Source organism: Monodelphis domestica, chromosome 8 (assembly GCF_027887165.1).
Source record: "Monodelphis domestica isolate mMonDom1 chromosome 8, mMonDom1.pri, whole genome shotgun sequence".
In the NCBI taxonomy this organism is placed as follows: domain Eukaryota; kingdom Metazoa; phylum Chordata; class Mammalia; order Didelphimorphia; family Didelphidae; genus Monodelphis; species Monodelphis domestica.
This window is the reverse complement of record NC_077234.1, coordinates 7317301-7340715: the sequence shown is the minus strand read 5'-3', so window position 1 is coordinate 7340715 and position 23415 is coordinate 7317301. Positions and strand designations below refer to the sequence as shown.

At 47.6% G+C, this 23415-nt stretch overlaps 1 protein-coding gene and 1 pseudogene across 1 annotated transcript; one reads left to right on the top strand and one right to left on the bottom strand.

The window, feature by feature from the left end:
• Positions 1 to 1066: 1066 nt before the first annotated feature.
• CLDN1 (claudin 1) lies at positions 1067 to 22942 on the bottom strand. Its single transcript, XM_001362604.4, is given in 5 exon segments — positions 1067 to 3457; positions 4723 to 4807; positions 9320 to 9484; positions 22453 to 22569; positions 22572 to 22942. Coding segments are annotated over 5 exon segments (633 nt in total). The 5' UTR covers positions 22675 to 22942; the 3' UTR covers positions 1067 to 3294.
• Positions 22943 to 23068: 126 nt separating this feature from the next.
• Positions 23069 to 23415, top strand: part of LOC130455947 (leucine-rich repeat-containing protein 28-like) — an 11232-nt pseudogene continuing 10885 nt past the window's right edge.

Genomic DNA, 23415 nt, shown 5'->3' with positions numbered 1-23415 from the left:
GAGCCACAAGGGGAAAATATTTGTTAAATTACACAGTCTTGCTGTGATTGAGAAAGCCAAAGTTTGTAAGAAGACGAAAAGTGAACCTCAGTCCAGCTCGGCTCAGGCCTGACTCCTTCATCCTGAGTGATGACAGGAATAACCAGTTGTCCATTACTCAATCCACTTCTTACACTTCATAGACTGCATAGGTCTTGCAAACCAAACCCTCTGAAGCTGAGCAGCAGACCAACTCCTCAGGGCTGGTCTTCCCTAAGTGGGAAGATGGTGGCCAGGATGGGTGGAGATCTGGCACACTAGCCACTGCCCTTCCCGATCAGGACAAAATAGATGTTGGCATTTAGAACATCATTGTTTTGATTTCAAGCAAACAAAACCTGACTTCTACTTAGAACTCGAAGCTTAAGGGAGGTAACACAATAAGTCCTTTGCTCCCTTCTGGAAATGGCCAAGAAGTAACAATTTCCTAAACAGAATCTGGTGCAGACAGGAAGACAAAGATGAAAGGATATTGTGTGTGCCTTCTGAGGAAGGCAGATGAAAAGTACAAAGCCCCGAGCTTTAACCTCTCCAAAGTTTTTCCCAGGGCCAGCTCTGCCTCCAGGCATGTAGTGTGGGATCTCTCAAAGCAGGGGCTTTTATTTGCCTTCCTTCAAATTCCTAGCTCAGTTCAATCAGTGGAACATAGTAGGTGCTTAACCAAACACTAACTGACAAACTACATGATGTCATGGGGACAAGTTGGACTGAAAAGCATTAGTATAGACACTGTAGTCACTCCAATTTTGACTGACTCGACAGAGATGAAGGATGTTGACAATGCCTTCACGAATCAGGATCAGATCCAAAATCTTTACCCTAGATCTCTGAGCTGGAAGGACTTGAAGAGGTTTTCAAGGTCGGAGTCCAGCATCCTCATTTCACAGAGGAGGAAGTGGTGGCTCAGAGAGGGGCAGTCTATCTTGAGACCAAACAGGCAGAAATGTCTGGGGAAGCCTTTAAACCAAGCTTCCTGACTGCTGATCCAGAATGCTTTCCATTTTACCACAGAACTTCAGTCATCAGATATAAGACAGAAACTTTACTTCTTTAGAAAAAAATCAAACCCCAAATATTTATTGAAAAAAATGTTACAAGTTTCCATTTTTAAAGTCTACTCAGTGTATCTCAGTTATACAAGCAGAATACAAACTGATTCAAAACCAACGACATTTTGGCATTTGGTTTTGAACAGAGACCTTTTCAATCCAGTACCAACATGGAGAATACATTTATACATGTCACCAGGCTCTGGGAGAGAAGTGGGTGTGGAGATTCATGGAAGAGGTTTTCCAAAATAAAGGTTTCTGGACACTATATTATAGTGCTCATCTTTGGTCTCTCCAGTTGACAGGAAGTGATCCCACCAACATTGACAATGGTGGGAAGGAAGGAAGGAAGGAAGGAAGGAAGGAAGGAAGGAAGGAAGGAAGGAGAGGAGGAAGGAAGGAAGGAAGGAAGGAAGGAAGGAAGGAAGGAAGGAAGGAAGGAAGGAAGGAAGGAAAGGAGGGAGGAAAAACTAGAAAGAAAGCAAACTAAACCCCAAAACCATGGAGGGAAATCTCTCTTTAGGAAGAGGGGAAGTACCATTCTTGCCAAAAAGCTACAGCCATTCATGAAAATACCAGCTTCTTTAGGGCAACTATTCTTGCCATTGGTTCTACCAAATGCATACTGAGAAACAAAGGGATGTAGAGCCTTGATTAGAAATCAAAGCCTCACAGCCAGGCCAAACAGTCATGCCTGAATTAAGCAGGCATTTCTGGCTTTGTAATGCTTTTCATCTTTTAAAGTGAATTGGATCCCATGCAGTGTTTGGTTTTCTTGAGAAGGCCACCAATTAGGAACCAATATGCCTAATAACTTTCCCATCACTTATTTGGAAAGAAATGCCAGGGAATATCTACAAGGAGAAGACGTCCTCTTGCCTGGGGTTCCCCCAGACAGCCACTCATACATAGGAGTTAAAGGAAGGACTGATGAAAAATGGACCATGGTCACTAACACTACACTAGAAAGAGCTGAAAGGAAATGGCAAGAACTGCCACCTGGGGTACGGAAAGATTCTGTGTGGGTTTTGTGGTGGCTTCCATCAGTTCACTAGGATGTTTGGCTTATCTCTTCAAGTTCAAAGAAGCAGAGATAGAAACTCATTAATTCTCCAGGAAAGTATCATTACCTCCATTTTATACACCAGAAAATCAGAGGTAGAGAGGCTGCCTGGGGCTTTGAGGGAGGGGGTACTCAACACTAAATTATCAGGAAGGAATATCTAATCTCCAGTCAGACAGGCTGCACCTCAATGGGAGAAGTAAACTGGAAGATAATGACCAGGTAAACCTGCTAAGAAACCAGAAATGGGGTGGGGGAAGGGAAGGGGGAGGTGTCATTTGGCAGAATTTGCAACTGTGAGCAAGAGACCATTGGAATTATATCAATAAAATGTTCCCATCAACATCTGGAAAAGCCCACACTAGAACTACTACGGCCTGAGGGGCTGAACAGGTGACTGATTGGGTCAAGAAAACTCCAGTTACTCTGATGAAGAAAGAGATATTAGTTGGGATGACTCAGGCCCTCCTACTTGAAGTCTCTATCAAATGCCTTTGTGCTTGGCTGATCAGAGCACAAACTACAACATTCAGAACCAAAGAGCCAGGCATCTAGCATCCCCAGGGTCCCAAGTCAAGCCCGCCTCAGTTGTTGTCTTGGATTCAATTCCTTAAAAGGAATTTAAAATATTGCATCTCAGATCCTAGATATGGAGGTAGAAGGGATCTTCAAAATCATCTAGCCCAACCCCATTCATGTTACAAATGAGTGTGGACACACCACTAGGAAGTAGAAGAGTCAGGTTTGGAATTGGGAAGCAAATCTAAAATCATTTCTATTTTGTTTCCAAAGGAAACCGAAGGGTGAGATTAGGGCCTGTTGCTTACGAGGTTTTAGGGGGTTTTAATTTTTAAAGCATTTTTCTCTCTCTCTTTTTTTTTTTTTTACAAAATGGCGTCCTGTTTTTTTTGGGTGGGTAGCCAACCAGCTCCAGGAGTACATTAATCAGAGGATCATAATTGAGGATTTCTTATGAGGGGAAGGACATGAAGGGAGGTTTGGAAATTACAAAAAATACATTTTAATACAAAAATGTAGACTATCGTAGTCAGAAGGTCTGAGTGCCTCATTATTAAAAAAATGAAAATGAACAACAAAAAGCATTATCCAAGTCCTTCTTTGGCTGCGTCCTCTTCCTTTCTCTCACACATAGTCCTTTCCACTGGAGGGTGTGGTCTTCGGGTATGGGCGAGGAGTCGGGTAAGAGGTTGTTTTCTTGGGACAGGAACAGCAAAGGAGGGCACCTCCCAGCAGGCACAGGGAAGCTGCGGCCCAGCCTATGAAGAGAGCCTGTCCAAACTCATACCTGAGAGGAAGCAGGGGAGCAGATGAAGAGAAAAGACCAGGTCATGAGCCACAGAGACAAAAGCCACCCGCTGCTCCCAGAAAACATTACCATCCTCTACCCTCCCAAACCCCAACTGTAAACATCAGATTTTTTAACCTAGCCCTTGTTCACAATCACTGGAGGGGGAGGGGGGCAGGAGGAGGAGGAGAAGAGGGCAGGACTGGCTGCCATTGAGGGCGAGCAAACATCTTATGTTTAAAGACTTCAGCAGCTTGAGTCATCCCTGTAAACCTTGCCAGGCAAGGGCCCAAACTTTGAAAGGCTTCCCAAAAAATTCCTCCTGGCTAGAGCAAAGCTATTTGGGAGGGGGGGAAGCTGGGGTAGCTGTAGAAGGTTTCCTCAGTCAAGAAAGATCTTGAAGAGCAATTTGAGGGCTGTTCCAATTTCATAACATAACAAAATCTCAGATTTTGAAGGGACCATCCAGATCAACCCATCTCCCAGGATAATCCCCAATAGGTCATCATCAAAGACATTCAAAGAGGGAAAGACTCCAAGGCAGACTCTTCCACTCCTGGATAGCTCGAGTTATCAAGGAGCTCTTCCTGACATCAGATTAAAATGGGCATCCTCTCAACTTTACCCCATTTCTCCTGCTTCTGCCCTTTGGAGCCAAGGGAACTAGGTATAATCTCCTTTCTATGTGACAGCCCTTCAGATGTCAGAAGATGCCATCGTGACCTCCTTCTCTTTTCTGCTACACCTCCCTACTTCCTTCAATGGACTCTCACAAGACGTGGGCTAAAGTTGAATTATTGGGATTGAAGTATTTTCTTTCAGTGTCAAGCTGCAATAAAGCTCTATCAGCCTCCTGGGGGTAATTACTATTTAACATTTATCTCCCATGGCCTGCTAGTAATAATTAACCACAGAGATGTTGTAAAAGCACATCAAACAATGAACATCAAAGCTGAAGGTGCCAGGATGGCATTGGGACTGTCTGTCTTTATTAATGGTCTCCAACGAAGACAAACAGAAATCATTATCTTTGGAACACGGACTAGAGAATGCATCGGTTTTTATAGAGCCCATTTTCTCCTCTTAGAAAGCTTTTCATCTGGTCCTTTTAACATTTAATCACAGGCCAGACTACAAAGAATGAGGAATCCATCTACAAACTCCAAGATGAAATGTGAGGAGGCCCAGCTTTAGCTCGTGTCCACAGAACCCTGAAGGCAAACTTCAGAAAACCATGAACCTGAAGAGCAAGTGAATGGCATTACCTAAAATTGACTGGGGTCAGGGGATCATAGAATTCTCGAGCAACTCTATTTCCATACCATGCTGTGGCAACCAATACAGCCAGGCCTGTGGGAATTCACACGGAAAGAAATGGTTAGTCATTGGAGCAGCCTGAAGATGAACAGATACCCCACATGCCACTTCCCAAAGGTCTATATCCTTCATATTCCTGGTAATCCCATTGAACACTAGGGAAATTGAGGTACGAAAGTGAAGTTAATTGTCCAAGATCACTGAAGGAGTCAATGGTGAAACTGGCCAAAGTGTTCAAGTCTTCTCTCATTGCCTGGTTGTAAGTTCCTATAAGCTGTGTTGTCTAAGACATTTTAGGAGGACCCTTTGAAAACAGGCTTGATGGTCTGGGCTACACTGCAAAGTCAAGGCATGCTTATATTCCAATGTATAAAATTGAATTGAATTTTTAAAATTCCCCTATTCAAACTGGTCCTTCTTGATTGTTTTTCAAATTCATGCTTATGAATAAATATCTTTTCCTTATCATCTCTACAGAAGGGGCAAACACATTTTCTTTAATCAGCATTCATTTACTGCCAAAAGTCTGTGCCATCTATGATGCCAGGTCCTAGAGGAGATGAAGTTTACATGAGACCTTGTCCTGAATGGATGGATTTTCCAGTATATTGTGGGGATGAGCCAGAACCACCTCTAACTATATTGGGCGTTACAACCTGACAAAGGAATTTGTGAGGCTCTCTACCCTCTGGAAATCCTCCGAGTCCCAAAGGTTCATTTTTATCTTATCTCCCCTGGAAGTGGACATTGACCTCATTCCCTGGCCACTAGAGCTAAACAGTGATGATGCCTCTGCTCTAGCAGTTATCCTCATCTCGTTCCCACCTGAACTCTGTGCGTGGAACCCTCATGACCTCAGATGGGAGCTTTGAACGTACGGATCTCAGCTACCATCTGACCTTCACCTGGTTTCCTCCAGCACCAAAGCACACGGGCCAGTGTCCCCTTCTCACAACTCCCCTTAGTATGTTGTCTTCCTCCATTAGAATCCTTGGGGCTGGGGACTGTCTTGCTTATTGTAGTGGAGTCTTTTGTACTTGGCAGAGAACATACATAGGAAACTTATTTACCTATACACATAGGAAACTCTTACTAAATTCTGGTGTAAGGAGGAAATGAAGCTACTACCAGTAGTAGAGGAGGAAGGGGATTAACGAGGGCTTCCTAGAAAATGGGGGGACATTTAAAGGGCAAGCAAACAGAGAAGAGTACATTCCAAACATGAGGAACAGGATAAACCAAGGCACAGCTGCCATGAGAACATCAGGTATGTCCTTGGCACAGAAAGCAGGACAGTTTCACTGAATGGGAGTAGGGTGAGATAGGACCAAAAAAGAAGGCAGGGCTGATAGACACAGTGGAGGCCCTAGAACAATGGAGAAGAGAAGTTTGAACTTTATCCTTTAGGCAGTAAGGATCCACTGATTATCTTTGAGCTAAGCAGTGACATAACAATATCTATACATCAGGGTAATTTTGCTGGCAATGGTAGGGAGAAGAACGGATTGAAAAGGTGAGAAAATAGGGACAAGAAGACCACTAGGAGGTTCATCACAATAGTTCAGGAAAATGGGAATGAGTACCTACTAAGAAGGAAGGCTAGAAAGGAAGAAATAGAGAGGGGAGGAATATTTAAGATAGTTACCTGAAAGAGTTTGGTCAATGACCAGCTCTTTTATCAGCAGTAAAGCAGAAAGAAGAGTCAAAAATACAAAGGATTCAAAAGCTGGAGATCTCTAGTGACTTGTGCCAATGAAAATGGTCATGTTAAAAGGAGGACCAGGTTGGGGAGAAAGAGAAGATGCTCAGGACTGGGTGAGTTGAGGTTAAGGGAATGGGGCATCCATCACAACAGCAACTGAAGGATTTGGAATATTTGGATCTTGAGTTTAGAAAGTGGTCCAGGGATAAAAATGTGGATTTGAGAATTATCCAGTAGAGGGGGTGTAGTGCAGTGGATAGTTGATTTCCAAGACCAGAATGATTTGATTCATGTCCTTCCTCTGTCAAATTATCTACATGACCCTGGGCAAGTCACTTAACCACTTGGTATGCTAAGTTTGTTGATCTCCATTAGTAGATCCTAGTAGCCTTACTGGGATCTTTCCACAACCCAGTCACTATCTATCCAGTGTTAATCAAAGCCATGGAAGAGAATGGAGGCTGGCAGAGAAGAACGTGAGGAGAAGGATAAGAAAGGATGAACTCAGGAGTCATCCCAAGTTAAGGAAAAAGAGCCAGTAAAGGAGAAAGGAAATGTTAGAAATCTGGGAAGAGATCAAGGAGAATACAGTAATTCAGAAGCCCGGGGATTAGAAGAGGAGGAAGCAATTGTCCATGTAGCAAAAGATACAGTGAAAAGTGTACTTACTACTCACTTCCTTTGGTGATAAAGAGGCCAGTGATGACCATGGAGTGAAAGAGAGATTCCATTAAGTGGTGAGGGCAGAATCCAGATGGTAGACATGTTACAGAAAAAAAGTGGGAAATAAATGGAAGCCAATAAACTTGGCTGTAAAGGGAAGGCTAGAAATGGGATGGGAGCCAGAGGTCACTTGTTGAGGGTTCCCTTCCCTACTCCTCTCCTTAGATCACTCAGATGCCTATACCCCATCTCATTCTCTATCCCTCTCTCATGTGAAGTGATGGCCCTTTTTGCCAAGGTAAATCTTTCTCTATGCACAAGTGACCTCATTGCATCCCTCTTTCTTTAGCAGCTTTCCCCCTTTCTAATTTTCCGTCTGTCCTTACCTATAGGTTCTTTCTCTGACAGCTATAACATGCCCACATCTTTCCCATTCTTAAAACACTTTTACTTGCAGTGATCATTCCTTCTAGACTGAGCCTACATTTCTCCTGACTTTCTCAATTAAATTCCCTGAGAAAGCCATATGTAATCAATCCTTTCACTACATTGATTCTAAGCGATGTACAATTTGGCTTTTGACTTCATCATTCATTGTCTGCAGAGTTCCCAATGTCCTCTTAATCTCCAGATCCAATGGCTTTTTCTCAAGCTCTTCTGCATCCTTCAGTACGGATGATCACCCTTTCCCCCAGAAATACTCTCTCCTCTCTCATTTCTCTTGATATTGCTTTCTTTGGGTTCTTTTCCTCCTAGTTTCTTTTGTGGATATTCATCTACATCATACCCATGAATCTTGGGTTTCTCCATTTTCCCCTCTATACTCTTTCACTTGGGGATCCTGTGTACACAGTTATCATCAGAGAGATGATATTCAGAACTCTTTCTCTATTCCTAACCTCCTCCTGCATCCTATTCTGAATGTTCCATAGACTTCTTCTAATCATGATCAAAATGGAACAAATTGCCCTGATCTTTCTCCAGTTACTACTGAGAGCCCCACAATTGAGACTCAACTCTTTCCAGTAACATCAAGGAGTCCATTAAGTGGATAGAGAACAGACCTTTGATTTTTACTGGCAGATTAGCAACCTCCTTGTCAATCAAATTGGAACTTATCCTTCAAGGCCTAGTTCAGGTCTGTCTCCCTGTCAAGCCTTTCATAAATATTCCTGCCTTCACTCATCTCTTTCTGAATGACTATTAGAGATAGCTTGGGAGCAGAAGGGAGGGGAATAATAAAAGAGAAGAAGGCAGAAGAAATTGGAGATTTAATTCTGCTTTTGCCTTTCATTAGTCATTTGACCATGAGCCACTCATTCAAACTCTTGGACTCTCAGTTTCCTCGTGTGTAAAAAGACATAGCAACTCTCTCAGCGAGTTGCTCTGAAGACCAAATGAGTTATCACTAGATGCCAGGATTTTTGCTCTGTCCCACAAAATTTCGAAGACTTGAAATGCTCACTGTGATTCCTCAGGGATGAATGTCAGCTTTTTAATCAGGTGGAAAGTGCTTGGACTTAAAATGTGATGCCCCTGCTGTGTACCCCAAAGTGGACAGGCTTTCAAGAAATCCTGCATGATCATAGCTAGAACTTAGTGTTCTAAGGTTTGCAAAGCACTTTGGCAATATTATCCCATTTCATTTTCAGAACAACTCTAAGAAGTTGTTCAGATGAGGAAACTGAGGCACAGAGCTCTTAAGTGGTTTGCTGAGGGTCGCACACCATTTTAAGTGTCTTTATCTTAGTATGGTGTGAAGTGCTAGCATATTCCTAGTTTTTCTGTCACATAACAGTAGATTTTGGAAAATAGCAAATTCTTCTCCCAATAGCTTAGTTCTTTGAGTTGATCAAACAGTAGGTTACTAACACATCAAGTGTTCAGGGCAGGATTCAAACTCAGGTCTTCTTGACTCCAAGCTTTGCATTCTATCCACTGTGCCAATTAGCTGACTTTAAGGCACTTACAAAGCTTTGAAGAAAGTCAAGGATTTCAAGCAGTAATAGAAAAGGGGAGGGCATTTTAGACATGGCAAATAGCTTGGGAATGTCAAGTACCAGGCTGAGCAAACCAGAAAGATTACCTGAAATGGGAAGAGTGCAAAGAGGAAGAATGAATATACACTAAGGCTAGAAAGGGAGGTGGTAGGGAACCCACCAGTGGAAGCTCATTTTTACCTGCAACAAGGAAGATCATCCCCCCAAAGACCGCCATCCGCATCTTCTGTACTTCATCATCTTCCAGGCACTTCATGCATTTCATGCCCACCGTGGCCACCAAGATGGCGATCAGCCCCAGGATGATCCCAATGACCATCAAGGCTCGAGTAGCCTGAAGGGTAGCTGAAAAGAAATGGCAAAGCCTTCAGATCCTGGTGAAAGAGGAGAGGCCAACCTGGGATGCACCCAAAAAGTAATAGACAGTCTAACAGTGGCAGCTCTTCAGCCCCCTTCAACGCTCCACTGAGTTGCCCTGAGCTCAGGGATAATAACAAGATACTCTGCCATCCACAAGAAATCATCCTCATGAGCAGATCCTAGAATTTAGCCTTGGATTGGGCAATTGCTTTCTGCCGATTAATCAGCCTAGGCAATAGCCTCGTGAGAATACAGTGCAGGGCTCCCAAAGGACCATGACTAAGAATAATGGCGGATGTTCATAAAGTGCTTCAAGGCTTCCAATGGCAAATAAATAACATTTATCCCTCAGGTGACAAGGGGGTGGGTGGAAATGAGCTCTCCTAGCTAGCTGTTTAGATTGAATGATACAATGGCAGGAGTGCCATCTTTGGAATTAGGGACACCCAGGTTCAAACCCTGCCTTTGACACTGCCCTTGTGATGTTGGCCAACTCGCTAAACATCTCCAAGCCTCAGTTTCTTCATCTGTAAAATGAGGATGATGATGGCACCTACCACAGAAAGCTGCCGTGAGGATCAAATGAGCTAATATAGAAAACCACTATTATATTTACTTGGAGTAATGGAGTGCCTTTTTCTTTTCAATACAGGCTTAGAGCCTCCATCTTAAATGCTACTTTAAGAGAAAAAGCCACAGACCCAAACCATGGCCTATATGCAGTTTCCAGTGTGCAGTGGCCCTGGGCTGCTTTCACTCCCAGTCACACTGTTTGTGATTGAGAAAGGATGTTTGCTCAGGTTGCTAAGTGATGCCAGTGAGGCCAACCTTTTGGAGGCTCTGCTTAGTTTACATCGTGAAGGCTTAAGGGACCTCCCAGTCAGGGAGGCTTGGAGAGGGGCTACATCATTGACTGGCAAAGGCTGCCTCTGGCAGAAGAGTAGACGTCAGTGTCCTCCTTGTCTGAAGGCCAAGAAGGAGTTCCTCTGCCTTGGATACTGACTTTGCAAACAGGCCACCCCACACTGACCCACCCTAAAAAGTTAAAGGGAAATCCTTCAGCAGGAATGGAGGGAGGGTGAGTCACACTCACGTGCACCACTCCCAGCTCCTGGTACAGCTGGGATGCTGGGACATCACCACTAGAGCTGTCACAGGGGCGCCAGGCTGCATTCTCACTTGGCCCCTTGTAGCTCAGAATTCTAATTGCGTGTGTCGATGAGGGAGATAGAGAATACACTGTGGAGCTCACAGAACCTCGGGTACACGGGTGAGGCAAAAGGATCCTCCACACCTAGCCAGCAAAGTCACGGGCAGCTTCCTCCTCCTCTCCTCTAACCTCGGGGAGTTCTGGTTCCTATTGTAAGAAACAGCGTTGGATCTAGGCTGGAGCACGCAAGACTCAGACCCCGCAGCTGCATTAGGGGAGGGTGCTTCCTCCCTGGGGCAACTGCAGTCTGCCTATCTGCACCCACTGTCCTCCACATGCCAGCACAGCACAAGAAACTGCCTCCAGTCCCTGCAATGGCCACATCTGACGCAGACTTGTCCTCTATTCCACAATTCCAATATTCTTCCCTCTCCCTCTCCACTCCCTCTTTTTCCCTCCCCCCACCCAATCTGCTGAGCCCAGAACTCCAAATGATAAGCCTGGCAACGGTTCAAATTCTTTATTTCTTCTTCTTGTGAAAGTCTCTTTCTATTAACAAGAATTTATTTTGTCTACCTCCCATTCTCTCCCTATGGAAAATGGAAAACAGAATTATAAGGAAATGCCTCATTTGAGAGAGATAGAGACAGAGATACAGAGATAAAGAGAAACAGAGACAGAGAAAAAGAGAGAGACAAGATGGAGAGACATATATAGAGAGAGAAACAGAGAGGAAAAACAGAGAAATTGAGAAATAGAGGTGAGAGAGAGAGAGAGAGAGAGAGAGACAGAGAGAGAGAGAGAGAGAGAGAGAGAGAGAGAGAGAGAGAGAGAGAGAGAGAGAGAGAGAGAGAGAGGGAGAGAGAGGGAGAGAAAGAGAGGGAGAGAGAGAAAGGGAGAGAGAAACAGAGAGAGAAACAGAGAGAGGAGAGAGAGAGAAAGAGAGATACAGAGCTTCTTTTCTAAGACATTGTTTCCAGAGTTGATCCAACTGATACAATGATGTTGTGGTGCATCACCAACACCTTTCCAGCAAGGCCAAGGGTTCTTTCCTGACCTACATTGTGAAATACTTTTGAAACCTGGCTAATTATTTGTGTTGACCCATTAGGAAACCCAACATGCAAGTTCCAGGCCCATTTCTTTGTTCGAGTCCTGGTGAAGCACATACTTTGTTTAGGCAGCATGGGCTTGGCTGGTGTTATTTCTGCTACCATCTTTCCAGAGTGCCTTCCACGGAATCCAACCACGCCAACATTTCCAGACTGAGGCAAGGAGAGGAAAGTACCCAGAATGCCACTCTGAAGTCAGTAGTCTTCCCCCTAGGTGGCTGGAATGCCACCTTGGGGTTGGAAAATATGACCCGTGCTGGCTAACAATCCAAGGTACCCAGCAAGGTCCACTTTTACACTAAATCAAAAGGAAAGGCTTGCATCATTAGGGAAAACCCAATTTTAAGGGGTAGAAGCTGGCGGCCATTCATAGAGAGCAACTGGGATTTTTGTTGTTTCCCGTTCAGCATCTACTTATGATCTACAAAGGAAGGCACCTGGCATGTTCATGGCAGAGCTGTAGCCCATCCAGACAAGGACTGTAATTGTGGACTGAGTCAGTGAAGACCTAGAAATTTCAGGGGGCGGCACCTCCCTCCCTCCCCCCAGCTCAGTGTTACCTGATTGCCATCTCCTTCTATACCCTGAAGACAAAAGCCCAATAGTCCGAGCATGGCAGAGAAGCCTGTCCGGGATAGGCATTTTTCTTCTTCCTCCCCAGCTCCCAGAATTCACAGCAATGGGGCGGCCAATTTCCACAGTGATAGAAAGCTAAAATGTTCTAGAGAAACACGGAAATCTCATAGGATTGTGTCTTGTCTGCTGCTTGCCATTCGCTACACACCGAATAGTAGGAGGCCAACCATTCGAGGAAGTACCTTCCAATGGAGTGAGCGCTGGGTGTCAGGTGGGGTCAGAGGCTGGAGAGCTGCCCCAGGGGGGCACGACAAGCCCTCCACACCAGAGATGCTACCCCTCCCTGAGCACCCCACACACCCCAAGTGTATGGAGTATTACTCGATTTCTTCCTACCCACAGGCTACTTCCTCGATATTTTCTAACCAAAGGGTGGTTTCTCAGATGGAAGGAAGTTCAGAAAGGATCCATTCCCTCCAGTGGCCTCTAGGCAAATACATTTCATAGGAAATTTGGCATTCAAAAGACAATTCAAATCCAACACATGCCCTAAATAGGACAGGTCCAGAATTCAAATCAGTCCTACACTAGGGAAGAAAGAGGTAGCAGAGGAGAGCCTGGAGTCAAAAGACCCGAGTTCAAATCCAGGCTTAGAGGCTTCCTAGCTGGATGAGCCTGGACAAGTCACTCCATCAAAGCCAACCTCAGTTTCCTCATCTACAAAATAAGGACAATAGCAGCACCTTCCTCCAAGGGTTGTTGTAAGGATAAAAGATGACCATCAAGTCCGTGGCACAGTGCTCGTTGTATAGTAAACACTATAGAATTGTTAGTTATTATTACAATAATCCCAGAGCTTACAATCTACTCTCTCTGATAGGTGCGCAGCTACCTTATCCCTCCCTTCTTAGACCATAAGCCTCTAGCAGGCAGGGACTGCCTCCTTCTTCTGTTGTATCTCCAGCCCCAGCGAGTGACTGTACTAGTGTTTGTCACTTGGCTGGAGAGGGTAAGCAGCAGGAGCCCCAGTGTGGAGGTGAGAAAACAGGCCGAGAGAAGGGAGATGGCGTGGCCCAGCTCCTGAGAGAACCAGGCCTGGCACTCTCCATCCCGTGCCCTTTCTTTCTTTTTTTAACCCTCACCTTCCACCTTTGAAGCAATGTTCTATATTGGCTCCAAGGCAGACGAGTGGTCAGGGCTAAGTGACTTACCCAGGGTCACACAGCTAGGAAGTGTCTGAGGCCACATTGGAACCCAGGACCTCCTGTCTCTAGGCCTGGCATCAGCTGCCCCCTCCCATGCCTTTTCCACAATGAAACACCACAAGAGCATCTCCTTCTCAGGAAAAATGTTCTCCAGCTGTCCTTCAGGAATGATCTCTAGGGCTTGAGGTGGGCCAGTCTTGACGACCAAAGTAAAAGGGCCTCAGCCTTTCCTGGGTCACTGACAGCTTTCTCCTCCGGCTCCAAGGAAAGAGACTCTCCTCCCCCACAACCCAAGGGGCTTCCCTCCCTTTGGAGAGTCTTCAGAACTCCGGGCCTCCTGCTGGCACTCTTATTTCCCCTGCTCTGTGTCCCCGGGTGTTTAGGGAGAGCCTGGCCCCTCTCCATATCACAGCCCTTCCCATCTGGCCCCCTCCCCTCCCTGCCCCCTCCCCAAGTCCCCCCCCCCCCAGCCTCACTAGCTGCAGAGCCCTGAAATGCACACAGGAACCTGAGGTGCTCTCGCACTGCTGGGGCAACAGTCCAGACTGGGCAGACAGGTCCGAGCAGTCCCAGGCTATCCGGGACGTTCACCTCTGGGAGTTGTTTCTAGAATCGCCCTCTTCCATGAGTCAAGCTCTTGGAGTCAGGGCCACACAGGCCCCGCCGGGAAACCCGCCTGGGAAGGCTCACTGAACCTTTGGGCTCTCCCGGAGTTCAACCCGAACCCTGGCAGAGACAAGGAATTGGGCCCAAGCATGAGCCGTGGGCCTGGAGGAGGCGGGTTCGGGTCCTGCTGTTCACATACTGCCTTCCTTTGAGAACAGGGACTGTCTTTGGTCTAGTGTCCCCAGCGTTCAATGCCTGATGACTGGGTTTAATTGAGCTTCCTCCCCCAACTCATTCATTTCTTTCTTTTATTTTTTTTTGCTCGAGGACACATTTTCATTGGGTTTTCTTGGGGTTGTTGTTGTGAATTGGGGAGCAGATTGTGCTGGGGGGAAGGAAGGGTTTTCTGCTGATCTAAAAAAACCCACTTGCTTTCCTCCAAATCTTAGTGGCTCAGTAACTTTGCGGTTTGAACAACAAAATGATTACAACAGAGTCCCGCTATTTCGGGCAGCTGCCCCCTTTCCATGCTTCCACCGTTAGAGCATGAATAAGTGTCTTGCCTGCAACAAAGACGTTCACTTTTAAGTCAGACATAACCGAGTTCGATGCTTCTTCACCCCATAGAAGATGCCAACTTCTCACATCATCCTAGAACCCCACTAACCCTCTGCTCCCCGAGGGGAATCTCTCTCGGGTACACCTAGAACATGTTCAGATCTCCTGCTTGACTTCTTTTCAAAACTAATCACCAAGTGCAGTCAGCAGGGAGGATGGCAACGGGAATCCAGCAGTGTGGCATGTCAGAAACTCAACGCGAGGTGAATCCATCCCTGTTGGCAGCGAGGGCAACATGCCACAGGGGTGACGCTAACCACAACGCATGGGCTTCTTACAGGGGAGGGGAAGGAGAAGAGAAAGGCAATGTGGACCAGAGGCGGTGGTTGCTCATTATCGAATTTCCTTATGACAGGCCACCTTCGCAGGCTACCTTCCATCACTGGGAACTTTGGAAAGGAGGCTGGACAATGGCCACTCACATCTCATGAGAGGATTCCTACGGAAGCACCTCTTTTTAAACCTTATCTTCTGTCTTAGAATCAATACTAAGTATTGGCCTCAAGGTAGAAGAGCAGTAAGGACTAAGCAATTGGGGTTAAAGCACTTGCCCAGGGTCACTCAGCTAGGAAGTGTCTGAGGCCAGATTTGAACCCAGGACCTCCCATCTCTAGTCCTGACTCTCATTCCACTGAGCTAGCCAGCTGCCCCCCTTTTACTTAACCTTTAAAAGTTGCAAGTACAATAGGACAGCCTAGAAATGAAACCTTTCACCCTGGACATGTGGTTCTGTACAGGGCATGACTTCCCTGGCCCACCAGACCATGGGGACCTAAAAGATAAGATTTCCCCAAACCCTTCTTCCATAGCTCCAGCATTTAGAATTCCATCAGGAATTTAAAGTTGGACGTGTGCTCTGGATCGGAAACTGTGATGCTTTTTTGGACCTAACTTTAATATGGGCTTAGATGATGCAGAGAATTCCCTGGATGAAAGCGCGTTAAAAGCTAGCAGCACAGTAGAGAGCAGGTTGGAGGGTTGCTATTCTCTGGAGATCAGCCCTAGGAACTAAATGCAGGGGGTGGCAGCAGCAGAAATGGACCTTCTCCGGAGCGCCCTATCCTTGCTCGAGTTCTAGGGGGCGCTCCTGAGTTGTCCCAGGAGCAGCCACTTCCTAGTTGGCTTCAGCATCCTCATTCAGCTTTCCAGAAGGATAAGGATGAGGGGAAACCATCAAAAGCAAACAAGCAGGATTGTGGAAGTGCCTTGGGCCAGTCCCCATGTAAATTGGCCAAAGGAAGCAGGAATAATCCATGGGGGTGTGGGATAGCTGGGGTCAAAGATAGCTGCCCACCAAGATGGGAAGAACAATTCCAGCCTGGGCCAACCAGTGGAACCCTGGCCAGGTGGGGGTTGGTGACAAACAGGGAAATTAGGCTGGAAGGAGGTTGGGGGTAGGGAAAGCACCTTGCTAAGGAGAGCAACTTGGGAGTGGAAGAAGCCACTGAAGAGAAAGGGAGATCTCTACCTGAAAGGTGTTAGATGGGTGCTGGCTAAATAAGACGCCCTGGGACGCCCTTTGTTTTTGCATTTGATTTTCTGGAATGGGTAGGAGGAGATGGGCCAGAATGAGATTCTGTGAGCAAGACTCAGAAGGAGTAAAGGCCTTGGGGCCAATCCGGCCTCCCCTGCCTGTGAGCTGGAGGCTTGGATACACTCTCACACATACTAGTTTAGTGCCAGAATTCTGCCTGGTGACTACATAGCTAGCCCCATCCTACCCACTCTAAGCCTCTCTATTGTTCTTCAGAGTTAAGGGAGGGGGCAGCTAGGTGGTCCAGTGGATAGAGTGCTGGGGCTGGAGTCAGAAATCTTCCTGTGTTCAAAACTGACTTGGGAAAATCACTAGATCCCATTTGCCTCAGTTTCCACTTCTGTGAAATGAGCTGGAAACCATTTCAGGATCTTTGCCAAAAGAAGCCCAAATGGGGCCAAAGTGAGGCAGACACAACTGAATAACAATCAAGAGTAAGACTGCCATTTTTCAAATTGCGGTGCATTTACTGATCATTTATTTCCTCCACAAAGGATAGACTCTTCCTGAGGGTGGAAGCCATTTTGTTTTTGTCTTCATATTCTAAGCACCTAACATGATGTCCCATTTGACAGCAGATGAGGAAAGTAAGAAGGAGATAACCAGGTTCTTACTAAAGGTCTGTGGAATGGACTCAGCCATCCTGGTCACTGGCCATAGTTGCTGTTGAGAAGCCTGACGGGCATCCGCCCAAGGGAAACCGTGCTTCTTGGATTTAAGAGGAGGTAGCTTCCTGGCACTACAGATCTGACCTGGATTTGAACTAAGAATGATCGATCTCAAGGTAAAGGGCCAACAGGACCAGTTTGTTTCACCTTTAACCTAAAGATAGGTTGGTTGTGGTGGCAGCTGGTTTTAAAGAAGAGAAGGGTTCTTAAAGGACAGCGCCAGAAAGCAGGAGTAAAAATAATAATCACAGTCATCAAGCAAGTGGTAATTACTGGCACAGAGGAAAGGTTCCAACACAAACAGAGAAAGGTGAGCATGGAGGCATCAGACAACCATCTGAAGAAGTCTTCAATGCCAAGAACCCAAACAGAGCTGAATAGGAGCCTGAAATGTCATCAGATTTTCCACAATATCCAAGTTCAAGCTAGGAGTAGAGGCAATCCTTTCTTCCCCCCATGAGAGAATTCTCTCATAACAAACAGGGCTTCAGATAACCCCCAAACACACCTGGAGGTACTGGTTTCCTGAGACTCACTTTTCCTGAAGCCTATGGGTGGGACAACTCAAGAATGATCAAAGGGGCAACAAGGGGGCTCCGAGTAATCCTGGGCAGGTCACTTCAGCCCCATTGCCCAGCCCTGATTGCTTTTCTGCCTTGCAAGCAGGATACAATATTGATTCTAAGATGGAAGGTAAAGGTTTGATTAAAAAAAATAAGAAAAGAGAGTGTTTAGAATGTTTTGGTCTCCTTAGTCAAAGTGGCCATGCCCAAAGTAAGGAGGAAATCTTCCAAAGTCAGTGAGTGTCTTAAGTGTTGGTGGGAGGAAGTGGGATGGCCAACCATTTTCAGGAAGTCCAAAAACCAACATGTCAACAGAGTTGTTATTTCACTGATCCAGGGTACTCCCCTTCAATGGGGGCAGAACTTAATAAGCCATGGCTGAAACTAGTGCCATAACATTTTTTACAGTAAGGCACACATTAGGATATTTACAGCATCAATTCAAGGAACTCCTGGTATGGGACATCGTTCCCCCAACACACAGCTGGCAGCTCTTTAGGACTCAGGAGAGAAGTCTTGTAGAGTTCTTAAAACGCTAAGAGCTTAAAGGATCTGAATCAAAGTCTTTGAACCTTCCATCCACGTTCTCATGAACAATCCCCCCCCCCCCTTGACAGAGCTGCTTTGAAAGGTGAATTATGAAAACTATTGCTGGGGCCACAGTTGTTCCTGAAGTCACAGTAAGAAGGTGCTTCTGGGAAAACAAAGCACACAAAGTGCCCTCAGCCCACCCACTCACTCTCAAAGAACAAGCAAAGCCCAGAGGAAGCTTTCTAATTAACTAGGCCAAGTTGGAGGCAGGGCTGGAAGGGAGAAAGCCAGGTGGGGCCTGGGCCCTGGCCCTCCTTATTGGGCCACTGCTACAAAGTGAGCATTGAGCTAACAAAAGAGGTCCTAATCGCCTGCCTTTCCCAGAGAGGTGAGCAGCCCCATGTCCTGGCAGAACCAATCAGCAGCCTCCAAAAGTTTGAAGCTCCTCTAGCTCGTCAGGTTGGGTGGAATCCTTTCGGTGTTCTCTCCGTAGAAATCCCTGCCTTTTCCAGTGGAAAACTGTCTGCTGGGAAATCCACAGAACTGTGAAAGTGGGGGGTTATCTGGGCTCTAATTCATGAAGCCTGGATGCTGCAGCATGGGTGAGGCAGGGCCAGGAACCAGGTGAGACCAGCACAAAAAGGCAAAACTTCCCTGTCCTCAGCAGCCAGGAAATGTGCCCCCCTTCTTTGTCTGTCTCCCAATCAGGAAAGCTCCAGTGCACAGCCCTGGTTCCTCCCCAAGCGTTCGTTCTGCTTAGAATAGCAGGAGGTTCAGGGAAGCCATCCTGCCTGATTCAGTTACCTTTACTCCTGACTCATTTCCTTTCTCGATGGCAGTAAAGATAAAATGAGAGACCCTGACTTAGGCCTGTGCACAGCCTGGAATCCCGGCGGGGGAGCATTTAAAGGGCGGTGACCCCCAGCCTTGGAGGAAAGGAGCACTCCCGGCAAACAGAGGCTCTCTCCATCCTGGGGGAGGGCAAAACGTGCTGCTGATGTTCAGGAAAACAACGTCCAGAGATCTCCCCCCTCCTGGGGAAATGATCATCCTACCAAAGACCAAGAAGCCAGCCAGTTACTCAAAGGGAGATGGATCGTCTCCTCTCTGGATATGAGGAAACTGTGGCCTCATGCCCCAACAAGTCACAGGCACACAAGGTCAGCTGCGATAAGTAGATGAGGGCTCCACCCCCTGGGCAAGGGAACGCAGTCAGAGCTTTCTGGCTAAGGGCAGCAGATAACTAGGACCTCGGGAGTTAAAGGAGGCTCTTTGTCCTTGGAATCAGTTTCCAACTTGCAAAATCTCCCGGGTGTCCTGCCTAATTCTTGGAAACACCCAAAATCTCGTCCTCAGAATAAACCATCAACCAAAACCAGACAACTAAGAAGGGGAGGAAAAGAAAAACTCATGTGGGTGCCAACTTTTTATGACATCTATTAAGAAATATAATTGAGGGGGGCAGCAGGGTAACTCAGTGGATTGAGAGCCAGACCTAGAGACGGGAGGTCCTGAGTTCAAATGTGACCTCAGACACATCCTAGCTGTGTAACCCTAGGCAAGTCACTTAACCCTCATTGCCTAGCCCTTACAATTTTTTTTTGCCTTAGATTTGATTCTAAGGCAGAAGGTAAGGGTTAAAAAAATAAAAGAAGTATAATTAAGGGGCAGTTAGGTATCACAATGGTTAGTGCCAGAGTGGGGGTTCAAAACAGGCTTCAGACACATCCTAGTAGTGTGACCCTGCACAAGTCAATTTGCCCTTGCCCTTCTGTCTTAGAATTGATGCTAAGACAGGAAATTAAGTGTTTAAAAAAAAAAAGGAAGAGAGGGAGGTACCTAACTGAAGATTCTGAAGTTAATTCAGATAGACACTCATTATCATAAAAGTCAGAAGCTGAAAGGAAGCCTAATATACATTTAATCTATATGGGGGAAATCAGACCAGATGGAAGGGAGAAGAGTTTGCCCAGAGTTCGAGTTAACAGGACTAGAGGCAAGGCTTAGGCTTCCAGCTACCCAGGCTGGCTGCCTAAAAGGTCCCGGGACATCCTCCTTTGGAGAGCTACAGCCAACACGGAGATAGTCCAGAGTGGAGCTAAAACTGAATGAAATGCATTTACACCAGACATTGCTAACCTGGAGTTCAAAATCCTCATCTGATAACTTGAGTCGTTGGTTTCTGAGTATTTTTCGTACTTAAAATTATTCTGGGAACGTGTCCGATACCCCCCTCCCCCCTCCCCCAGTTAAGTGCCTTGCTCTGGAAAATGCCCATGTCAAACAGTTAAGAGAAAACTGGTGAAACCTGGCAGGGCCAATTGGCAACAGGTGCCTCTCGAAAGACCTGCCGGGCTCAGTCAGAGCACCTGCCTGCTGACTCGCTTTGGCCTCCTCTTTAGGCTCCGAGACCAACAGGGCCACGTCTCACGTATCTGTGGAAGCTAAGTGCCGGGTTCTGCACTGGCAAAGTATAATTACTGAAGCTCCAGACTGCTGATAAGTACTTGGCACGGAGGAGTCGGGCAAAATCAAAGGCAAAGCCCCAAAGCAGACGAGGAAAGCAGACAGCCCCAGCAGATGGATATACCCTCCTGGGGGGAACCAGGCTAGGAGCAAAGCAAGACCCATCCAGGGATGCCCACATCACTTCTGAAGATGTGTAGTTGAGAGAATGGTCCAAGGTGTGGTGGAAGGGGCTAGAGAATAACTGACACTCACACATCTTTTCTAAAGCTTGCAAAACAATAACCGACAGTCATACCTACCCACAGACCATCATCGGAGGCAGTGGGTTTAGTGGAAAGAATGTTGCTGAAGTCCAAAGCCCTGGGTCCAAATCCCACTTGTCACATGACCTATGGGACCCTCTTGGGCAGGCCCCTTACCTTCCACTGGCCTCTTTCCTTTTGTTTAGATAAAGGATTTGTTCCCTCCCAGCTACAGATGGACAAATTCCAGGAGGAAAGGTGCTTTTATTTATTTATTTATTCATTTACCAATGAGGAAAGTCCAGCTCAATGAGGGGACAGGACTTGCCTAGGGTCCCATAACTAATAACCATCAGAGGAATGATTTGAACCCAGAACTTCCAGACTCTTAACTCCATTGCTGCCCAAACTATGTGAAGCTGCTCCTTTTCAGGAGGCAAAGGTTAGTGACACGGGCAAACCTATCAAAATGAGGGAGGATTCATTACAGAGAGAGGCTTCTGATTTATACGGAGGCTTAACGCAGTACAACTCCAGAAGCTAGTTGGAGGCAGCCCTTAGGCTAGCGTGGGTTGGCAGGCGGGCCCCACAGCTGCTTAGAGAAGGAAATGTGGAAGGCACCTTTCTTCAGGTGCCTATGGAGGCCATTACACAAAGCTCCCACAAAGCGGGGGCTGGTGGCGCAAGGGGCATACCCAGGCAATGACTCAGGAAGCTATGGAAACGCCAGGACTGACAGAAAGGCACCAGCCCAAAAAGCGTTGACTGTTCCCCTCCCCAGCCACATCTTTGCCCATTGCTAGGACCTGGAAGAGTCCATCCTCAGGATGAGAACCTAGAGGAATCCAAGTCTTGTGGGCTCTTCCAGAAGGGGTTCCCCTTCCCTTCCCTCCAAGACACTATAGATCAACTCTGCAAAGCAGCAGTGTCCAATTCCTAGACATCTCTTCTGAAGCAAAGACGCGAGCTTGGTGGAGACACCGGAAATGCATCGGAATTGCTGGACAAAATGGGTCCCCTCCGCTGTGGCCCTTCTCTTGGATTGCCAGGGAGCTCCCTTAAACGAAGGCGGCAAGCTCTTCGCCCAGCCTCTGCCCTCGTTATTCCACCTGGACCTGGGGGAGACCCGGCCTAATTCTGCCCAGAACATCTCCCCAAGTATGTCTCCACCTCCTTTGAGAGCGCTGGAGTCAACAGAAATGGGGAAATAGTACGAGTCAAAAGTCACCAGTTAGGAAACAAAGGCTTACTCAAACCCCGGCCCTCCTCCCTGGAAATCCACCACGCTTCCCGAGGCTGGCGCTCCCCGACAAAAATCTGTTTAAGATCAGCGGAGCAGGACCCCCGACGGGGAAACTGAGACTTTGTGGCTTGTTCCACGGCACAGAGCAGCGAAACCAAACCAAACAAAGCAGACAAAACTCCAGGCACCTACTTACTACACACAACGCTTAACCCGCGGCGTTGGAGAACTGAGAAATCCCAGCCCTCTCCCACCCCCTCCTCCGGTCGGCTGCCCCGAAAGCTGGCCCTCCCTTGGCTTGCCCAACACCCGCACCAGCAGTAGCAGCGGCCGCAGCCGCAGCCCCTCACGACGCTCGTCTGCTGAGGGCCGCCGGGCCAGAAGGAGTCCCGAGGACCCGCGGCGCCTCCCTGGGCAGCCCGTCCCGCGCACTTACTGCTCAGGTTCAGCAGCGAGTCGAAGACTTTGCACTGGATCTGCCCGGTGCTTTGGGACACGCACGACATCCAGAGACCCTCGTAGATGGCCTGCGCCGTCACGATGTTGTCCCCGCGTACGAGGAGATCTTCCACTGGGGCAAGGCGGTGCTCACTATGGTCCCGAGCCAGCCCAGGAAGGCCAGAATGAAGCCCAGCAACTGCAAGCCCGCGTTGGCCATGCCGGCGCTCCCCGGCAGCGGCCCGAAAGAAAGGCGGCGGCGGTGGGGCCGGGGCCGGGGCCCGGACAGATAGCACGGGGCCGGGGAGGCCGGGAGGCTGTGCTTGCGGCCGCGCTCCTAGGGCGCTCGCTGATAGAGCGTCTCTCGGGACGGTTGTGGCTCTGGGACTGGCGGCCGCGTCTCCGGCAGCACCTGCACTAAAGCGCCACCCCCGCGCGCGGCCAATTTAAGCCGGGCCCGCCCCCTGGTCCGCCGTCCTGCAGCTTCGGGACAACTCCCAGTTCTGACCTATCTCCCCCGAAAGAAAGAGAGTGAGAGGGAGGGAGGGAGGGAGCGAAAGAGGGAGAGGGAGAGTCACCTGCCTTCCTGCCGGCCGCCACGCAGCCCCACAAATATGCCCCTCTTGCAACACCAGCAAAAGTCCCAGATGGGGAACAGCCCCAGCCGTTGCTGCCCCCGCCCTGTCCCCGAGACTCGGCCAAGGGATCCCAGCTCAAAGTGGCCGGCCTTGGTACTGGCCGGTCTCCCTGGCCCCCTGCCCTGACTTTTTTGGGAGCCTCGGGCTCAGCTAGATCTCTAAGCACCAGACCCAGGAATGAGCAAACAAAAGACCGAGTGATTGAATTTCACTACAGGGTGATCTATAACGAAGGTGGGAAGAGCCAAAGCAGAAAACAAACGGTTAAACTCTACCCAAACTAGACAAGAAAAGAGGAGCCCCTCCCTCCCGCCCCCCCCCCC